This window comes from Salminus brasiliensis, chromosome 15 (genome assembly GCF_030463535.1).
Source record: "Salminus brasiliensis chromosome 15, fSalBra1.hap2, whole genome shotgun sequence".
NCBI classification, from domain to species: Eukaryota; Metazoa; Chordata; class Actinopteri; order Characiformes; family Bryconidae; genus Salminus; species Salminus brasiliensis.
This window is the reverse complement of record NC_132892.1, coordinates 36,282,875-36,304,561: the sequence shown is the minus strand read 5'-3', so window position 1 is coordinate 36,304,561 and position 21,687 is coordinate 36,282,875. Positions and strand designations below refer to the sequence as shown.

Here is a 21,687-nt window from a genome sequence, read left to right as displayed (position 1 = left end):
TGAAACAGACACCACAACTATTGACACCACCACCACTGCAGCTGAAACCAGCACCACAACAGTTTACACAAACAGCACCGTAGTTGACACCACCACCACAACAATTGACACCACCACCACTGCAGTTGACACCACCACTGCAGTTGAAACCACCACCACTGCCGTTGACACCACAAAGACTGCTGCTGAAACCACCTCCACTGCTGCTGTAAACACTACCACAGCAGTTGACACCACCACCACACCAGTTGACACCACCACCACTGCTGCTGAATCCACCACCACTGCAGTTGACAACACCACAACTGCTGCTGAAACCACCACCACAGCAGTTTACGCCACCACCACTGCAGTTGAAACCTCCACCACTGCTGCTGAACCCAACAACACAGCAGTTGACACCACCACCACACCAGTTGACACCACCACCACTGCTGCTGAACCCACCACCACTGCAGTTGACACCACCACCACAACAGTTTACACAAACAGCACTGCAGTTGACACCACCACCACTGCAGTTGACATCACCACTGCTGCTGAAGCCACCACAGCAGTTTACACCACCACCACAGCAGTTGAAACCACAACCACTGTCGTTGACACCACAAAGACTGCTGCTGAAACCACCACCACTGCTGCTGAAAACACCACCACACCAGTTGACACCACCACCACTGCTGCTGAATCCACCTGCATTGCAGCTGACACCACCACACCTGCTCTTGACACAACCACAACTGCTAATGACACCACCACAACTTCAGCTGAAACAACCTCAACTGCTGTTGACACCACCACAACTACTATTGACACCACCACGACTGCAGCTGACACAACCACAACTGTTGTTGACACCAACACAACTACTAATGACACCACCACAACTGCAGCTGACACAACCACAACTGCAGCTGACACAACCACAACTGTTGTTGACACCAACACAACTACTATTGACACCACCACAACTGCGGCTGACACAACCACAAATGCTGTTTACAACACCACAACTGCTTTTGACACCACCACAACTGCAGCTAACACCAACACAACTACTATTGACACAACCACAACCACTGTTCACACCACCACAACTACTATTGATATAACCAAAACTGCAGCTGACACCAACACAACTACTATTGACACAACCACAACTGCTGTTGACACCACCACAACTACTATTGACACAACCACAAGTACAGCTGACACCACCACAACTGCTGTTGACACCACCACAACTGCAGCTGACACAACCACAACTGCTGTTGACACCACCACAACTGCAGCTAACACAACCACAACTGCTGTTGACACAACCACAACTGCAGCTGACATCACCACAGCTTCAGCTGACACAACCATATCTACTATTGACACAACCACAACTTCAGCTGACACAACCACAACTGCTGATGACACAACCACAACTGCTGTTGACACCACCACAACTACTATTGACACAACCAGAACTGCAGCTGACATCACCACAGCTTCAGCTGACACCACCACAACTGCTGTTGACACCACCACAACTACTATTGACACAACCACAACTGCAGCTGACATCACCACAGCTTCAGCTGACACCACCACAACTGCTGTTGACACCACCACAACTACTACTGACACAACCACAACTGCAGCTGACACAACCACAACTGCAGCTGACACCACCACAACTGCTGTTGACACCACAAAAACTTCAGCTGACACCACCACAACTGCTGTTGACACCACCACAACTACTACTGACACAACCACAACTGCTGATGACACCACCACAACTGCAGCTGACACAACCACATCTGATGTTGACACCACCACAACTAGTATTGACACAACCACAACTGCAGCTGACACCGCCACAACTGCAGCTGAAACAACCACAACTGCAGCTTACACCACCACAACTACTGTTGACACAACCACAACTGCTGTTGACATTACCACAACTGCAGCTGACATCACCACAACTACTGTTGACACAACCACAACTGCTGTAGACACTACCACAACTGCAGCTGACACCACCACAACTGCAGCTGACACAACCTCAACTACTGTTGACACCAACACAACTACTATTGACACCACCACAACTGCAGCTGACACAACCACAACTGCTGTTGATACCAACACAACTACTATTGACACAACCACAACCGCTGTTGACACCACCACAACTACTATTGACACAAGCAAAACTGCAGCTGACACAACCACAACTGCTGTTGACACAACCACAAGTACAGCTGACACCACCACAACTGCTGTTGACACCACCACAACTGCAGCTAACACAACCACAACTACTGTTGACACCACCACAACTACTATTGACACCACCACAACTGCAGCTGACACAACCATATCTACTATTGACACAACCACAACTTCAGCTGACACCACCACAACTGCAGCTGACACAATATCAACTGCTGATGACACAACCACAACTGCTGTTGACACCACCACAACTACTATTGACACAACCAGAACTGCAGCTGACATCACCACAGCTTCAGCTGACACCACCACAACTGCTGTTGACACCACCACAACTACTATTGACACAACCACAACTGCAGCTGACATCACCACAGCTTCAGCTGACACCACCACAACTGCTGTTGACACCACCACAACTACTATTGACACAACCACAACTGCAGCTGACACAACCACAACTGCAGCTGACACCACCACAACTGCTGTTGACACCACAACAACTTCAGCTGACACAACCACAACTGCTGATGACACCACCACAACTGCAGCTGACACAACCACATCTGATGTTGACACCACCACAACTAGTATTGACACAACCACAACTGCAGCTGACACCGCCACAACTGCAGCTGAAACAACCACAACTGCAGCTTACACCACCACAACTGTCGTTGACACCACCACAACTACTGTTGACACAACCACAACTGCTGTTGACATTACCACAACTGCAGCTGACATCACCACAACTACTGTTGACACAACCACAACTGCTGTAGACACTACCACAACTGCAGCTGACACCACCACAACTGCAGCTGACACAACCTCAACTACTGTTGACACCAACACAACTACTATTGACACCACCACAACTGCAGCTGACACAACCACAACTGCTGTTGATACCAACACAACTACTATTGACACAACCACAACCGCTGTTGACACCACCACAACTACTATTGACACAAGCAAAACTGCAGCTGACACAACCACAACTGCTGTTGACACCACCACAACTGCAGCTAACACAACCACAACTGCTGTTGACACCATCACAACTACTACTGACACCACCACAACTGCAGCTGACACAACCATATCTACTATTGACACAACCACAACTTCAGCTGACACCACCACAACTGCAGCTGACACAATATCAACTGCTGATGACACAACCACAACTACTATTGACACAACCAGAACTGCAGCCGACACCACCACAACTGCAGCTGACATCACCACAGCTTCAGCTGACACCACCACAATTGCAGCTGACACCACCACAACTACAGCTGACACCACCAAAACTGCTCTTGACACCACCACAACTACTATTGACACAACCACAACTGCAGCTGACACCACCACAACTGCAGCTGACACCACCACAACTGCTGTTGACACCACCACAACTTCAGCTGAGACAACCTCAACTGCTGTTGACACCATCACAACTGCAGTTGACACCACCACAACTGCTGTTGACACTACCACAATTGCAGCTGACACCACCACAACTACAGCTGACACCACCATAACTTCAGCTGACACAGCCACAACTGCAGCTGACACAACCATAACTGCAGCTGACACCACCACAACTGCAGCTGACACAACCACAACTGCAGCTGACACCACCACAACTACTATTGACACAACCACAACTGCAGCTTACACCAGCACAACTGCAGCTTACACCACCACAACTACTGTTGACACAACCACAACTGCAGTTGACATTACCACAACTGCAGCTGACATCACCACAACTACTGTTGACACAACCACAACTGCTGTTGACACTACCACAACTGTAGCTGACACCACCACAACTACTATTGACACAACCACAACTGCTGTTGACAACATCACAATTGCAGATGACACCACCACAACTGCTGTTGACACCACCACAACTACTTTTGAGAGAACTACAACTGCAGCTGACATCACCACTACTACAGCGGACACCACCACAACTGCTGTTGACATCACCACAACTACTATTGACACCACCACAACTACTGTTGACACAACCACAACTGCTGTTGACAGTACCACAACTGCAGCTGACACCACCACAACTTCAGCTGACACCACCACAACTTCTGTTGACACCCCCACAACTGCAGCTGACACAACCACAACTGCTGTTGACACAACCACAACTTCAGCTGACACAACCACAACTGTTGTTGACACCACCACAACTACTTTTGAGAGAACTACAACTGCTGTTGACACTACCACAACTTCAGCTGACACCACCACAACTGCTGTTGACACCACCACAACTACTGTTGACACAACCACAACTGCTGTTGACACCACCACAACTGCAGCTGACACCACCACAACTGCAGCTGACACAACCACAACTGCTGTTGACACCACCTCAAGTACTATTGACAGAACCACAACTTCAGCTGACACAACCACAACTGTTGTTGACACCACCACAACTACTTTTGAGAGAACTACAACTGCAGCTGACATCACCACTACTACAGCTGACTCCACCACAACTGCTGTTGACATCACCACAACTACTATTGACACAACCACAACATCAGCTGACACAACCACAACTACTTTTGATACCACCACAACTTCAGCTTACACCACCACAACTGCAGTTGACACCACCGTAACTACTATTGACAGAACCACAACTGCTGTTGACACCACCACAACTTCAGCTTACACCACCACAACTGCAGTTGACACCACCGCAACTACTTTTGAGAGAACTACAACTGCAGCTGATACCACCACAACTTCAGCTTACACTACCACAACTGCTGTTGACACGACCACAATTGCAGGTGACACAACCACAACTCCAGCTGACATCACCAGAACTACCATTGACACAACCACAACTGCTGCTGATTCCACCACAAGTGCAGCTGACACTACCACAACTACTATTGATATCACCACAACTGCTTTTGACACCAGCACAACTTCTATCAATACCATTACAAATGCAGTTGACTCCACCACAACTGCTGTTGACAGAACAACAAGTGATGTTCACACCACCACAGTTTCTGCTACTACCACCATGACTATAGACACACCTAGTTCTTGCCAAGGTGTGGAAAGGTGAGGTTTGGTTTTTGAAAATTAAAAATAATACTTAATGAAAGACATTTGAGATGTTTAATGTTACATTATTTCCCCAACAGTCGTCCACTTGAGACTCAGCTCCTGTCTGGAGATACCTCAGCAGTGCTCTGTAACTTCCCTATCTCTGATTATGCCTGTTCATCAGTAAGTCTTTCTTTAGCCAGATGTAAAATATCTCAAATGTAGGGATTCTTCTACTTCATCAACTTTTTCTACTTGTTTTTCTTTCTTTCAAGGCTGCAGTCCTGTCTTCCAGAGATCTGACCACTCTTCTATCATGTAAATTATCAAGCAACATCAGTGAATCCAAAGCAACTTGGACCCTTTTCTTCCAAAGATTTTCAGCACCTTTGGAGGAAGCTCTGGATGCATACTTCAACATGGTAGATAACTCTAAGTAACAGATTAATACCAGCTCAACATTTGATTGATACTGAACATTGAAACACCCACTTTCTCTCACAGACCCTCAACTTCAGTGTGCCTGACCCTCATGTTCTTGATGCCATTGGTGAGGTGAAGGTCAACAACTTCAGTGCTGCTCAGCTTACAGATGTTGCATTCATCACCAAGTGGTTCCAGATCAGGCTCAGACCATTTTTGTCATCAGTGTCTTCAGACTTCCTCTCCAGTCTCAGTTCCAAGAGCTTCAGCTGCCAGTCCTACCAGGCTGTGTAAGTATGGAGACTGAAATGTATGAAATGATGCTTATGATGAAAAAGCAAACAATATATCACCACTTCTGATCTCGTCCCTTCAAAATTAGGGTGGAGGCTTTTAGTTCTCAAGAACCTCTTATGGAAGAGAAGAAACTGTCCATCGTCTCAGATTTCATCCTTCCCTTCCTCTCCAGAGCTGACCTGTCAGGTATGTAAAGCAGTGTTACTCTAACTGAGCAGTCCTACCTTTAGAAGAATGTGTGTTAGCTTGTTAAATAAGTCACACTGACTTAATGCAGAGATTCGGTTCCTGGCTGTCCTGTTATTGTTTATCCTGGGTGTGTTTTTGTTTGTGTGTATGAGTTAGTGGTCTGTGTAACACACCCTGTGGTTTTAGGTCAGTCCTGTGTGCAGTCAGTGAGCAATGACTCTGACTGGCTGGTGAAGAATTTTGGCCGATTCAGAAGTGTGGCCTCATTCTCTGATTTCATCAGGCTGAAGAGAGACTTCAATGGAGTGAGTTCCCCAACACTTACCTCAGCACCTTCTGATGACTGTTCTGTTGAGACACAGTAGATTAGAAAAGCGTGACTGTCTTGTGTTCAGGGGTTGGTTTAATAGTAAGTCTCTCTCTCAGGTGAATGCAGCAGAAGTTCTAACTCCAGCCCAGTTGGCAGAACTGTGCTCCGAACCCTCTCGACTTCGAGATCCTCAGGATGTTAACACTGTGATGGCAGCAATTAATCCAAACCAGTTTGCCTCCTTCTTCAACATCCTCACTCCCAACATCCTGGTACTTACCCCTTCTCTGCTTCATTGCTGTCATAGATCTTCTGATATACTGAACAGCAGATGCTCATTCAAAACTCATCTATTTTTTACAGTTAATGAATTCAGTCTGTCCTTTTCTGTTAAATGTAGATGTTTTATTATTCTCTCTAATAAGTGGATGAGTGGAGCACACTGGTGGGGTGTAAGGGCTCAGCTGGTGGGCCATGCAGGACTCTACATGACTGTAATATTAGTCAAAAGCCTGGCTGAAAATAGAGTCAGATAGAAGCACAAACATGAAGGTTCCCAGAGAAATCAGTGCCCCTCCGCCCTACCATCAACAAACCTGAGTGAACAAGTTCATAAGCAATCTGGGATTTGATAGAAACAAACAAACATGAATAAAAAACTGAAATGGAGAATAAAGTCTGTAAATCTGCCTTTAAACAGGAAACTGAGATCCTTTATATGCAGTGCATGTTATTTTAACCTCTTGTTACCTCTAAATCTCTCTGTGTTAAGAAAAACGAGTCCCTGTACTCCACTGAGGTGAAGGGAGCGTTCCTCCAGGCCGTTCTGCTGAGAGGGGGTCTGTCCTCTGCAGCAGTGTCTGATTCAGAGGTTCTACAGTGGGTGGATGTTCGGCTCGGACCCTTCCTCTCCAGCCTCTCCTCTGCAGATGTAACACCGTACTTCAACATTATCAGAAACCGGACCTGCAACACCAGCCAGACAGCGTAAGAGACACTTCTAGTGTTGCTGAGTGTTTAATGTAGGATAATATAAAGAGGGGAAGAGAGGGAGGAGGTGTGGAGTCTTGTGTGTTGAGCTGTGATTAACTATTTCCTGTGCTGTAACAGAGTCAGCAAGTTGGACTCTCTGAGATCAGCTTTCAGCAACGACATACAGGTTCAGATCTACAGCAACATCCAGCAGCTCCTCACAGGTATAACACACACTCCCTCATGCTCACTAATAAATAAATAAATAAATAAATAAATAAAAAGAAACATTGTTTTGTTTGGTTGATTTGTTTATTTGCTGTTTTTGCTCTACAGAACCGAATGGTCTGCGTTGCTACAGCGGCGGGAGCTTCTTTGTCTTCCTCAGGACCTCCTTCCTCAGGTTTGGATTTCCTGACCTGAGCGGACTTCTGTCCATCATCCCAGCCAGCCGACAGCAAGAGGTACTGCTGCTTTAAACCTGAGAGGAAAAAGCAAGTTTCAGAGTCAGCCAGTCACACAGTCACTGAGCCAGTCATTAATCCAGCCTACAGTCCTTCAGTAGCACTGTTCCTAACCAGCCCATGAGTAAACCAGTCAGTCCAATAGTGAGCGTATATCCACACACCCCTCTCTCTATAGTGAGTGTGTTGATCTCCTCTCTGTTCTGTAGCTGTTGGGCTCCATCTCTCCAGGAGAACTGAGGGAGTTTCTGAAAGGGTCCAACACAGTCAGGAACGGGTCAGATCTCTGCACGCTCCTCAACAACTACAACAGCACCAACCAGTACCTGCAGACGGTACACCTGTGCTCATCTCACCTTTCTCCCTCTACCTTCACTCTCAGTCTTCTCCATCCATTCAGTCCTGCTGTTTCTCCCTCAGTTTGACTCTTTCAGATGGATTTAATGCAGTAATCCATGTTTAAAGCTCTCTTTTCTGTCTCTCTCCATTCCTCTCTGGACCTCTGCTTCCTCCCTCTGGATCTCTGTGCAGGAGCCGGTTGTGTCTGCAGCTGTGGGCAGGCAGACGTTGGGGTGTGTGTGGTCTGGTGCTCTCAGTGTGTCGTCTCAGGATGAGGTGGATCAGTGGTTTAATGTCAGACTGGTTCAGTACCTGCCCTTCCTCAGCTCTCAGCTCATCAGCTCCACTCAGCTCAGCGGCGCCTCCTGCCTGTCATTCAGGAAAATGTGAGTCTCTGTTTGGAGTAGTGATAAACTGTTGGGTTATGGTTAATAATGATCTTTCTGTTGTAAAATAATTGATTGTTATTATTTTTATGATCAGGGTTTCAGTCCTGGGGAAGAACTATAATTTCTCAGCCACTGATTTCACCCCAGCTGATGTCTACAGCTCTATAAAGACATATCTGAACAGCAGTGGTAAGCACAGCTATGTTGATCTCGTTCTGTCTCTCCCTCTGTATGTTCTTCTGTGCTTTGGAGACTCTACACATTTAGTAAGTGTGTATACATGTGTGTGTTTCTGTGGTTTATGTGTGTGTATGTGTGAACCTTGTAGATGGATCTCCTCGCTGCTATAACTCCTCTGATCCCCTTCTGAACTCCACTGCCTGGTTCGCCGACAACATTGGAGTCTTCATCACCTTCATCACCCTCACTGACCTCCAGTCCTTTGTATCAGAGAGCAAGGTAACACTCACCCAAACACACTTATACACACACATGTACACACAAACACACTCACACACATCTTATCTCCCTGTTTACTGAGGTTTGATTGTGTTGTGTAGATCGGTGTGTTCCTGGAAAACTCTCAGAATCTCCAGCTGTTTAACAACACAGGAATTCCAGCCAACGTCATCAAATACTACAGCTCACAGCTCTACATCCAGAAACCTGACTACAACCCCCTCAGGTAACACACTACACACTACACACTAAATACTACAGCTCACAGCTCTACATCCAGAATCCTGACTACAACCCCCTCAGGTAACACACTACACACTAAATACTACAGCACACAGCTTTACATCCAGAATCCTGACTACAACCCCCTCAGGTAACACACTACACACTAAATACTACAGCTCACAGCTCTACATCCAGAATCCTGACTACAACCCCCTCAGGTAACTCACTACACACTAAATACTACAGCTCACAGTTATACATCCAGAATCCTGACTACAACCCCCTCAGGTAACACACTACACACTACACACTAAATACTACAGCTCACAGCTCTACATCCAGAATACTGACTACAACCCCCTCAGATAACACACTACACACTAAATACTACAGCTCACAGCTCTACATCCAGAATCCTGACCTCACAGTTATTGCCTTTCAGTGATGATTGCAGTTTCAGAATATTTCAACCCCTTAATGAGAAGCGGCTCTAGTACTTAGTCGAGTACCCTTTTGCTGTTATGACCGGCTGCAAACGTGATGCAGAGCCAGACATCACCATCTGTTAGCATCCCTGAGGAATCTTAGCTCTTGGCACTGGCCCCAAGTTTACTTACATTCTTGGGTTTGCTTCTGCAACCACTTTCTTCAAATCCCACCAAAGATTTTCAGTGGGATTTACGTCAGCCTCATCAGAACCTTATGAATCCAAGCTATGGTGAGGTATGTTTAGGATCAGTGTCCTCTTGGAAGATCCAAACTTCAGCTTCTTCACAGAAGTTCAGAGTTCAGGGTCAGAGGCTTTCTGCTAGGATTCTCAGATACTTGATTCAAGCTCTCCACACACTGCAGATTTCCAGATTGCCAGAGGAAGCTGCCCGAAGCAACCCTAGAGCATCACAAGCATCTGCCATGCTTTCCTGTAGGCAGGGTGTTCTTTTCAGTTTATACAGTGTCAATTTGAGCTGTCTGTTCTTTTGCTTTTGGGTCAGTAGAGGTGTACAAGCATGGAGACCTCCAGCGTTTAAAAGGCTCCTTACTGTGTAATCTGATACCTTAGTGCTGGCTGCCACCAAAAATGTCTGCAGGTCTTTTGCATCTGCTTGAGGGTTTCTGCCCACCTAGCCCTTAAGGAATCTGATAGCAGCTGGTAATAAGTTCCTCAATAGGTAATGTCCAACTCTGACCTTGTGATCTTTGCTTTCAGCTGGACCTCAAGGCTTTCAAGGCACAATCAAGGCTTTGCCTCTTTCTGTGTTCTTTTCCTTGTTTGTTAAGGCAGTGATCTCTTCTTTGAACTTTCTGATAAATGTTCTTGATTTAGCCATATTTCTAACATGCAGTCAAATATCATAGTCAACAGCTCCGTGTCAGTCCAGGTATCTGATGTGTTTTATCTAAAACACACCTGATGCAACTAATGAAGCCTGCAAGACATCTGATTTGTTATTAAGTGTATTATGAGGCATTATTATATGAGGGATGATTATTCCGAGACTGCTGTTGTCAATAAAAGTGGTGTTTGAATTTGTGTTGAAATTTAAATGGGTCTTGTTTGATTGGTTTTCTTGCAAACAGCTGAAAGTTTGTACATTTTGCTAATAAACATCCTTTTTTTGAATAGTGGCTGAATAATTATGATTGCAACTGTACTATCTATCTTCATATGTTTGTTGCTGTTTAAATGTGTATAGGTTGTCAGCTGTGCTCTTATGTGGAGCTCCTGGATCTGCGTTTGTTTCTCTTGGAGCTACAGAAAGCCAGAACATCCTGTCGAGCATGAACCAGTTCTGCCCGCAAATTAGTCCAGAGGTAAATGACCACTTGGTCCAATCATCTAAGTGATCAGTCTTTTCTCTGTCCAGTCACTGTTTAAGTGAGTTAACTATCATCCTCCTCTTCAACCAGGTGAGAGCAGCTCTAGTGTCAAACTTCCCCGCTTTATCAACAAGCTCTGTCCAGACACTTGGAAACCAGAGCATTGGACTGACTGAGGGCCAGTTAACCGCTGCTACACCCAGTATCATCAACAGCACCGTGACCACACTCAGCACCGTCACAGGCTGGAACCAGGGTCAGACCAATGCCATCATCCAGAGCATCACTAGTGCAGGCTTCAATGTGAGTGTATACTGCACACAACACAGAACATTTTGTCTTATGTTCGGACTAGACATTTATTTGAAAGATCTATTCTGGGTTCATCACTTCAGAAGACATGATTATTTTTATTTTTATTTTATTTTTAGCAATTTATGTGTTATTCCTATGTATGTTTTGTTGCAGGTTTGTAAGATGGATATGACCTTGCTTTACATTAAAACATGTAAACTGTTTTCTGTTTTCTAAAACATGTAAACTTTTCTGCAAAAAAACATAACTGTATTAAAGTCATTTATAAAAGCTCAGGACATTTGCCTTGATGAGCAAGCCTATTTTTAGCCAATTTAGATAAATGAGTTACAATTCGACCCTGTTTTGGTACCTGAACTGTACTTGCTGTTCTGTGCCCCTGCTAAAGAATGTGCGTTCCTTTACATTAAAGCTGACTTCAAAATTTTTACTTTTTTCAGTTACTGTTTGGCCATTTACAATTTCAACAAAACTAACTTTCATGTGTCTTCTTACTTTCAAATCTATTTACAATGTATTTTCTGAACAGAAAACTGAATAATGAATCTGAAATGATATACTGATTGACAGATCAACAGTGCCTCCTCTCTGGTGACTCTGGGCACACTCATCGGAGGAGTTCCTTCATCAACTATCTCCAACATTGCATCCACTGAGCTTCTGACTGTATCCCAGAATCCAACATTCATCAACAACATTCTGACAGCACCAGTGATTGTACAAGAGACATACGTCCAGCAGGTAATCACACACACACAGTTATAAATTTACTGAAGCATCGACAGAACCTGCAGTAATTCACAGAAGTTTAGTCGAAACCAAAATCCAACTTCAGTCAGTTCGGTTCTCCTCTGTTCTCCAGCTGGTCTCTGTAGATCAGACCAAAGTGGTGGAGAACGTTCCGGATGCGCTGGCAGCGTATATCCCACCTGTACTGCTGTCATCTCCAACCTCTGTTAATGTTTCACTCATCAACAAGAAGAGCTGGGGACAAGAACAGGTAACAGAACACACACACACACACACACACACACACATATACACACACACTGCTTCACTGTATTATCAGGTTCAATATTAAAATCCATTAAATCTGTAAATGCCTTTTTGGTCTTTGCTTTTTCACCAGGCTGTGGTGTTGTTCGGTCCAGTAGCCAGTGCCAGTGACAACACAGAGGAGTGAGTTGAACACACACCCTCTCTTACACACACATAACATGTGTAAAAAGACAACATATGATCAAAGTGCATTAGATTCTTCTAAAGTTCAGGAAATATAGTCACATCATTCAAATGCATTCCTGTTTTAATACTGGAAACAACAGTGTTCAACAAGTGTGTATTTGTCTCCCCCTGCAGGCTTTCAGAATCACTTCTGCAGGGATTCACCTGCACCTCAGTTAAGACTCTACCTCGGCAGAAAATTAAACAGCTGGTGAAAGCCTGTAGACCGCGTGCAGACAGGAGCAAGGTCACCCTAAAAGAGTCTCAGGTACACACCCTAATACTCATCCAGCTAACATTCAGCCTTAATCAGTAAGAATTCAATTAATATCTATGGATTCTACTTCTTGTCACCGGTACCTTCACTGATGCTGAGCTGGGAAAGATGTGCTCTGTCCATTTCAGCTAGGGTAAAAATGTAGGTTCATCTGGCAGCAACATGAGTGTTCTATAATAGATGCTCTGATGTGATCAACCCTCTCTTGATGCGTTGGATGAATGGCTCTGGCTTGTGATTGTGATCTCCTGAAACTCTTGTTGATAAGGCCAGCGTGTCACTCCAGAGCCTGTCTGTGGCTCCTTTCTGCACAAAACATCTCTCTTGTACCACTGTAAGAAAGCGTATTGCTCTGCCAAGATGAGATAAAGGTTGGTCTCTAGGACTGTGTTCTCCAGAATCAGCAGCAGGTGAACAGCCACTATGCTATGCTGGGAGCTTCACTCGAATGAGTTAGTAGGTATGGTGCGGAAGCTTGAATGTCATCTTGAGCAGGCACTGCTAGCTGGATCTCTTATTCCAATGAGTAGTGACAAGTCACACTGCAATGAAAAGAGCTGGTATTAGTTATCAGTTAATACTTTAGTCTCGCACATGAAATGTTATCCCAAACCTCTTATTATGAAAATGTGGAGGTGGTAAAAGTATGTATCTGATAAAAAGGGATGTAATTTCCAATTTTTTGTGTTTTTTTGTTTTACAGCTGATCTGCATGTACAACTATGTAAAAGAAGACGTAACTCTGAACTTCACTGATTTACATTCTGACATGCTTCTGTACTTCAGGTGTGTATCAAAAGCACAAATACTGTATTCAAAACTGGTAACTAAATGTAATTAGGTTAGCTGTACTAAAGTAGACATAAACAAGATTGTATTTGTTTATTATCAGTTATCAATTCAACAATTTATCCTTTTAGGAATTATTTGAGAGAAATTTCAAAGATGCAGCATCCCATGTAGTCAAATTAAGGGGCGTAGACATCCTAGCTCTGGTTGATGTTTTCTGTCTCTTCTGTCCTGTTTATTTATGTGTATTTGTGTGTTTTAGTTATGATAAGGTGCCAAAGGAGAACTGCAGGTTGTATTTCAGTGCTCTGGGTGCAGCAGATTTCTCAATTCCTTCCAGCGTCCTCAAACGGCCGTCCATCTTGTTCAAGAGCGCAACGGATTGTCTGGTAAAGCACACATCTGCATACACAAGATGAAGAACATTTACAAAACTCTTCCTCCGGCAGCAACAGCTAAACCGTTCAGGCAAATAACAATATTGTAAGGGCATGAGCATCCGACATTATGTAATGTAAAGATAAACTGTGTAATACAAGGAATGTATGAAGTACTTTACATAACACTAAGTTATAGTAAGGCTTATTTATAAGTGTAATAAATGTTGCATTACAGCTAAACTAACACATTTACATATATGGCATTTAGCAGACGCTCTTCTCCAGAGTGACTTACAAAAGTTCTTTGCTGTTTACTCAAGAAAAACCTCAGCTAGTTTTTGTAGACCAGGATCCAAAGATACATCCAAAGATACATCTTAAGCCTAGATACTACTAAACACAAAAGTCATCATGGAGACCATAAAATTTGACACTATGCTTCGATCAAGTACTCTTGAAAGAGGAGGGTCTTCAGTCTGGGTTTGAAGACAGTGATCGTCTCCCAGGGAAAGTTTGTTCCACCACTTCGGTGCAGGACAGAAAAAGTCATGACTAAATGCAGGAACTCTTGTTACTGGTTTGTGTTACCGATTTTCTTAAAAACACTCTCTTAATCTGTCCCACACATGGTCTGTGTTCCTGTAGGGTATATCTGGTACGAGTCTGACTAAGGATCAGGTGGAGGTTCTGGGTAATATGGTCTGCACTCTGGACACCTCATACATTCAGAACTCTGACCCACTCATCCTGGAGAAACTGAAGAACTGTGGAGACCTTTCTGACTCCCAGATCACCGCTGTACAGACACTGCTGTTCTCTGGAAACACTCAGTATGGGTGAGAACGATGTTCTATTTTATGTGTGTTGTACTTTTAATACATAGCTGTAGAACAAAACATGTAAAATATGACTCTCTAATGTCTGTAATTTATCTAATTGGAATCCAGCAATAAAAAATGTTGTTTATTCCTCAGTAATCGTTCAGCATGGAATCTAAACACTCTGGGACAGCTGGGCATCCTTCCCCTCTACCTGAAACGAGACTTTTGGGCCACTTTCAGCTCTGTATGCAAATGTTATTATTCAATTTATTTCCTTTCCTTTTTCTTTAGAATTTGTTTATCTTGTTTATTGTTTTTCTGTAGAAATTGCTTTTTAAGGGTTTATCCCCCAGTGGTAGAGTGTGTTGTATAATTTCTTGCATTGTGTGTGTGTTTGTGTGTGTGTGTTTTAAAGACCACAAAGACAACGTTTTTGAAGTCCTTCATTCCAGACTTCAAGATTCAGAAGATGGATATTTTGAAACAAAAGAAATTCTTTACAGAATTCAACTTCAATTTAAAAATCAAAGGACGTGCAAAAGCAGGTATCAGTGCACTTCAGTATAAACACACAGACACAGGGTTGTAGAGTTTAACTGTGTTAATGGGTTCATTGTTGTTAGACTGTTGCTCCAAAATTAAATTCAAACCCAAAGTTCTGAAGTCTTCCTGCCCTGACAAATGAGCTCAGTGAAATGTCTGGATTTTATAATTGCCAACCAGGTATTGCAGCACAACTTACATGATCCCAAATCTTAGGAATTGTGCTTGAAGTCGATGATGTTTGGATCAATGGCCAGGAATGGCGCTCTGGCTACACTCCTCCTAGTCCACTAGATAATAACAGAAGCATCGGTTGTTCCTTAGGTCAAAGTAGTAGTAGAGGTCCTGCCAAAGTAATTTAAGTTTGAATGAATCTCTGCCAGGCATTGGAGAACTCAATGATGCAATGAACTGTCTCTCACTGGTCTAATGAGACTCATGAGAAGCCATCTGGATGCTCACGAGACTTTGAAACACAAAAAGACACAGAATCCACGTTTTTCATGTTTTACAGTGAGGTTGTTCTTGAGCAGCTGCTGTAAAAGACATGCTGGACCTGCTCTCTGAGAAAAAATTGTCATGTCTTTTGGACAAAGACATTGTGCTTATCTTTTGTAAAAAAAACAAAACAAAAAAACATTTACCATCATCAGCATTCATCAAACCAAATGGAAGTTTTTTTGTAATGGCCAGGTGTCCTCTCGCCTCTCTCCCAAATGCAGACTAGATTGTAAGGATAGTGCACGTACAGTTTGATACATGGTTCTTAACTGTGATTTTGTATATCTGTCTTTAATCAGTGCATCACAAGTGTGCTTGTCCATAATGGCTTTTTTTGCAAATCAGAAGTAGAAGCATTACCTACAAGGAATATATCACAATTCAGCCAATTTCTTGCTAAAGATGTCATAATATGTCATACATCATACATTTTGCCCCAAACCTAATAAGAGACCCATAAAACATTCTTTTTGAGGGTTGTGAAAAATCCAGCCAAGTGGAACCTAAAATAAATCTCTACTGGACTGGACTGGACTGGAAGTTTTGACAAGTTTTGTTCTTATATTGATCTTCTAAAGTACGGATTGATTCTAGATGTGTTTTAATGCAGGTTTTTAGTGTAGACAGCTATATCTGCTGGCCACCTGGAGCATTTTACCTGACCTCCAGTGTCAGAACCAGTGTGTAGTACATCAGTGGAACTGTGTATGTTTTTTGTCACTTCTATAAGTGAGTTCCTGTCCTGTTTCTGTGTCTGACAGCATGCACAATAGGCAACATCACTGAGGCTACAATTGCAGATCCCTCATTTCCCTTTGGCTATGACTCTTCTGAGTTTGATTCCTGTCTGGAGATCGCTGTCCTCAGGGACAATGTGGCAGCCATCACTGATAAAGTGGTGGATACCAGCTTCCAGACCATCATTCTGAACAAGTTTAAACAGGTCAGTGTTCCTGAATACGTTCTGTATCAACAGTGTATGGTGGATGAGGATGTTAGTGTGTGTTTGGGTGTGTATTTGAGGCATTGCTCTCTAAACATACACCTCTTAGCATCAGTTTGTATATGGCTTGTTTTGTAGTTTTCCACGTTTCTGTTCCAGGTTTTCAAATTTCACTGTTGTTGTGTGTGTTTCAGCTGTACCCATCAGGACTTCCAAAAGGTGTGGTGCAACTGCTGGGCTCCACATCTCGTGTAGCCAGTGCTACTGACATTAACAATTGGGAATTCACTAATATTGACACTCTGTCCTCTTTGATGGACCAGACTAAGGGAGTCTGGACTTCAGACCAGGTAATATGTCTGGAAGACTGTATGTGTGCAGTACATTTTTGTTTTAATATTGCACCAGGAATCAGTCAATGATTACTCTTGACTGTGATGAAACAGAATATCACTATGTAGATCCAGGAACAAGGATAAAATGTCCCAAAGCTCATATTTTCAGAGCTGCTGATTTGTTGTATAAGTTTGTTGAAATGAATAATGTGTGTGTGTGTGTGTGTGTGTGTGTATTGTAGAGTAAAGCAGTGATCATGAAGTATCTCAGTGTGGAGGGAAACACTCTGGGAACTGCTGAACTAAATGCAATCAGCTCCTACGTCTGTTCTTTGGACGTCAGTGTCCTCAAGACCATCACTGTGAACAGCCTGCGGTAAGTAAACAGATCCAAATCACACACACATAGTGAGGCTAAATCTTTTCAAGGTAAACTCCTTTACTGGGAAGTTGGCTGCTAACATTAACCATAAACACTGCCATGTGCTCACAAAATTGTTCTGCTCTGATTTTCATTTTTGTCTATATGGAGTTTGAGGCTTGTCTGAGGTTTTCTTTTTTACTTTCTGCAGGAAAACAAAACATTTGAATATATCCTCATGTTCAATCGATCAGAAATCAGCTCTGTACAACACCGCCAAATCCTCATTCAGCAGCAAACGCAGCGACTCCACAACATACTACCAACTCATCTACACTTACCTGGGTAACACACACTTTATTATTATATCATTAATTATATCATGTGTTTCTACAAATGTTCCAAGATGTTCTATGGGATTGAGGGCTGATTACTGTTTTCTCAACATGTAATGAGTGGCCTCCTGTTTTTAAACAAGGGACCAACTGAGGTGCATGATTGTTTTATTAATAAAATGCCACTTTGTTTTGATGAATAATAATGTAATAAAATAGGTCTTGGTAGTGGACTTTTAAAGCCTTCTGTATTAAAAACTAAACAGTCCCACGTGTATTTATAACAGACTGTTTAACACACAGTCCAGGTTGTCTTTCCTTGTATTAATGACTTTATGGCTGTCTGTGTTCATTTGCTTCTGTGTTTAGGGGGAGCACCTGTGGAGGATATCCGAGATCTTGCTACTCAGAACATCAGCATGGACATCACCACCTTTAGGAGTCTGAACCCTGATGTGCTCATGGTATGAAACAGTGATTCAGTGACTACAACTGAAGCAGAATCTTCTCAAAGTCAGAAAATTCAACTACAGCACTCATGATCAACTTTGAGTGATGCACACCTTCAGAGCAATCAGTGGTTCTACTACTTTGGGAGAACCATTGATAAACCTTCTGTAATGACTGACTTGGGCAAGACACAGCCTTACATGTTTGACTGTGCAATTCATGAGGGATTTCTTAATTGGCTTTGTGTACTTTTTGTTTTGTTTTCTTACAACCAGGTCCTTAACATCTTCTGAAAATAGTAAAGCCCACAACAAATGTCATCAGGCCTAAACATGTTAATATGGCATTTAAAGTGCAAACTTTCATGACTTTCATTAGATGAGACAGTGTTGATTAATTGTTAAATGAGGGACATTTGTTCTAGTTTCCAAATTGTAGGAGAACTCGTCATGTGTAGTCTTTGCTGCTTTTACTTCATAAAGTAGTTGCTGTATAAGGACTGCACAGGTTAAGTCAGGAATTACATTGATATGGACCTATATAAAAAATACAGTAAAATTATATGCATGTTGCGGTAAGTGGTAGAAAAACATGTGGGGGAGATGCATGGAGGAATTCAGATTCTGTGTGTTTTCTACTTTGGAGGAGATGAACATTTGAGGTTATAAAAGAGAATGAGTGAGCCATGCCTCTGTTAGAGCCAGAAAGTTGAGTGAAATCAAAGCAACAGCTTGAATGAAGAATGCATCCTGTTCTGCAGACATGCAATTCCAGAACCCTTCAGCCACCAAAGTATTAGATTGGTACATAATTGTGTGGTTGTAGATGAGTTTACAGGTATTTAGTTGTCTGTAGAATATTCATGGATCAAGAAGCCCATCTAAACTAACCTGAGCAGATGTGCACTTCATTTATCTTGCCTTGAAGCTGCTACTCCCACACCTGCACCAAGCGTGACGATAACAAAGACAGGCAAGAGATTTTAACATAATGGTTAAGAGTATATTCAAAACAAACAAGCAGAGATTTAACCCTAAAATGTTTTTTGCAGCAGATGCACATAGTTTAGCCTTAAAGCTGTTAGTCTGGCTCTGGCAAATCACACTTACCAAAAACCACTCCTAAACCATGTCATTCGCATCAAGCCCTAAGCTAACCAAACAAAGTTAAATGTGTTAAATTAGAATAATATTTTAAATAAAAGTCCTCAAAAGCTGCACAGTTGCATTTGTCCTGGTGTATCAGAGGGACGCTTCAATGCAACTTTGTGGTACAGAGGAAAAGTCTGACTTTTGTGTGCTCATATGTACCCAACAGCAGTTCAAAGTTCTAAGCCTTCTTGGAGAAAGTGGGTGGGATTCTGGACAGAGTCCCATAAAGGTAAAGGTGCACGTATTCGTCACTGTACAGTGTGGACTGTACAGCGAAATGTGTCCTCCGCATTTAACCCATCTGGTAGTGAACACACACTCACACACACACACACACACACACGTGTTAGGGGCAGTGAGTACACACACACACACCCAGAGCGGTGGGCAGCCAACTCCAGCGCCCGGGGAGCAGAGAGGGTAAAGGGCCTTGCTCAAGGGCCCAACAGTGGCAGCTTGCCGAGCCCGGGAATCGAACCCACAACCCTGTTATCGATATCCCGGCGCTCTAACCGCTGAGCCACCACTGCCCCAGCACTGCCACAGCACTGACGCTATTGTCCTGTTGAGTATTGAGAAAGCCCAGCAGAAGACTCCATCAGAAATGACTATGGGTTGTTGGAGTCAGTCATGTAAGCCGTGCAGTCCTTCTCTCACACCTCTCTGTGTGTAGCGCTGCCATTGGAGGGCTTCTGGCGGGGCTACTACTCAGCTGTTGTCAGATGGTTGTCATGCTGGCTTCCACATGGGGGCCTCCAGCACACACTTGAACTGTTTGCAGCCGAGTTGAAAGTGGTCGGAGTCAGCACCTCCATATCTGAGGCCATGATAGTGGTAGTGTCCCAGAATAGAATGGCATGCACTTCACAGCTTAGGTACAGAAGCAACAGTAATGCAGTCACTGTACTTGACTGCAGAGGTGAAGAAAGAGCTGAGCCATAAAGAAAAATTCTCAATGCTGAGGAAGACCCAGGACCCACTGGAGTAATGATATCTCTTAGCTGGCCTGGGATTAGCTGGGGATCCCCCAACAGTAACTGGTGGAGGGGACATTGACATCTTGGCCCCTTGTCCTATTGCTATCACGACCATGAACTGGAGCAAGTGGGAAATTATTTAAATAGTTTTTAGCATTTGCAGTTTGGAATGTTAGTGAATTGATGCCTGTGTGTTCTCTGTGTGTTTCAGGCTCTGAATGTGAGCACAGTGCGTGATCTACTGGGGGTGAATCTGCCAGATCTGAAGCTGTTTGAGAACTCCACAGAGGTTAGGTCCTGGGTGGATCAGCAGTACAAGTCTGAATTGGCGACCCTGAACCTCGGACTGATCTGGGGCAAAGACGACCCCACCACCTCTGCAGCCGTCACTGGCATCACATCCACACAGAGCAGCCAAACAGTCGCCACCACATCAAAGGGTAAGACCCTGTCCATCTAAAGAGTCCGTCTGAGAAGCTGATGACTGAGATTACTGGATCCACACTGTTCTCTCTGCTCATCATTATTACTGGAACAGTTATTATATTCCTCCTATCAGAACCATAACACTGCTTAACTTCAGCACTTTACTACAGCACACACCATCTCTGTATTACTACTGTAATGACTGCAGTCCATTCAACTGACATGATGCAAATGTGTGTGTGTGTGTGTGTGTGTGTGTGTTTCAGGATCAGGTGTTCATCGTGGTTCAGGACTGTGGTTCATCTCTGTGTGTGTAGGACTGCTGACCATCACACTGCACTTGCAACGATAACCATCACACACAAACACACACACACACACATACACACACACACACACACACACACACACACACACACACACAGCACCGGTTCTTGCTGTGATTACTTATACTGGATGCTGTAAACACTTGAATATTACAATTAATCATAATGTATCTCTTTAAGTATTAATATATTGCACTCTAATTTAACTTTAATTATCCACACTTAAATTTTAATGACCTAATTATGTTTTCTGTGTGTTCATAATTATTTAATCAACACTGACTAGTAATATTTATGTATTTGTAATT

The 21,687-nt window shown here is 43.5% G+C and overlaps 1 protein-coding gene across 1 annotated transcript in view; it reads left to right on the top strand.

Moving 5' to 3' along the window:
• Positions 1–21,405, top strand: part of LOC140535620 (uncharacterized) — a 57,507-nt gene extending 36,102 nt beyond the window's left edge. The window contains exons 48-81 of the mRNA XM_072657016.1: positions 1,251–1,364; positions 4,002–4,117; positions 5,452–5,522; positions 5,606–5,762; positions 5,845–6,053; positions 6,146–6,246; positions 6,436–6,554; positions 6,676–6,831; positions 7,332–7,546; positions 7,670–7,755; positions 7,868–7,995; positions 8,205–8,330; positions 8,527–8,720; positions 8,818–8,912; positions 9,052–9,182; positions 9,284–9,408; positions 11,102–11,219; positions 11,316–11,528; positions 12,111–12,281; positions 12,403–12,540; positions 12,670–12,719; positions 12,900–13,032; positions 13,745–13,827; positions 14,093–14,219; positions 14,856–15,046; positions 15,185–15,275; positions 16,375–16,384; positions 16,837–17,018; positions 17,213–17,368; positions 17,596–17,729; positions 17,926–18,059; positions 18,419–18,513; positions 20,839–21,067; positions 21,326–21,405. Of these exons, the coding sequence (XP_072513117.1) occupies positions 1,251–1,364; positions 4,002–4,117; positions 5,452–5,522; positions 5,606–5,762; positions 5,845–6,053; positions 6,146–6,246; positions 6,436–6,554; positions 6,676–6,831; positions 7,332–7,546; positions 7,670–7,755; positions 7,868–7,995; positions 8,205–8,330; positions 8,527–8,720; positions 8,818–8,912; positions 9,052–9,182; positions 9,284–9,408; positions 11,102–11,219; positions 11,316–11,528; positions 12,111–12,281; positions 12,403–12,540; positions 12,670–12,719; positions 12,900–13,032; positions 13,745–13,827; positions 14,093–14,219; positions 14,856–15,046; positions 15,185–15,275; positions 16,375–16,384; positions 16,837–17,018; positions 17,213–17,368; positions 17,596–17,729; positions 17,926–18,059; positions 18,419–18,513; positions 20,839–21,067; positions 21,326–21,405 (4,478 nt within the window). The remainder of the gene's footprint in view (positions 1–1,250; positions 1,365–4,001; positions 4,118–5,451; positions 5,523–5,605; positions 5,763–5,844; positions 6,054–6,145; positions 6,247–6,435; positions 6,555–6,675; positions 6,832–7,331; positions 7,547–7,669; positions 7,756–7,867; positions 7,996–8,204; positions 8,331–8,526; positions 8,721–8,817; positions 8,913–9,051; positions 9,183–9,283; positions 9,409–11,101; positions 11,220–11,315; positions 11,529–12,110; positions 12,282–12,402; positions 12,541–12,669; positions 12,720–12,899; positions 13,033–13,744; positions 13,828–14,092; positions 14,220–14,855; positions 15,047–15,184; positions 15,276–16,374; positions 16,385–16,836; positions 17,019–17,212; positions 17,369–17,595; positions 17,730–17,925; positions 18,060–18,418; positions 18,514–20,838; positions 21,068–21,325) is intronic.
• Positions 21,406–21,687: the final 282 nt, after the last annotated feature.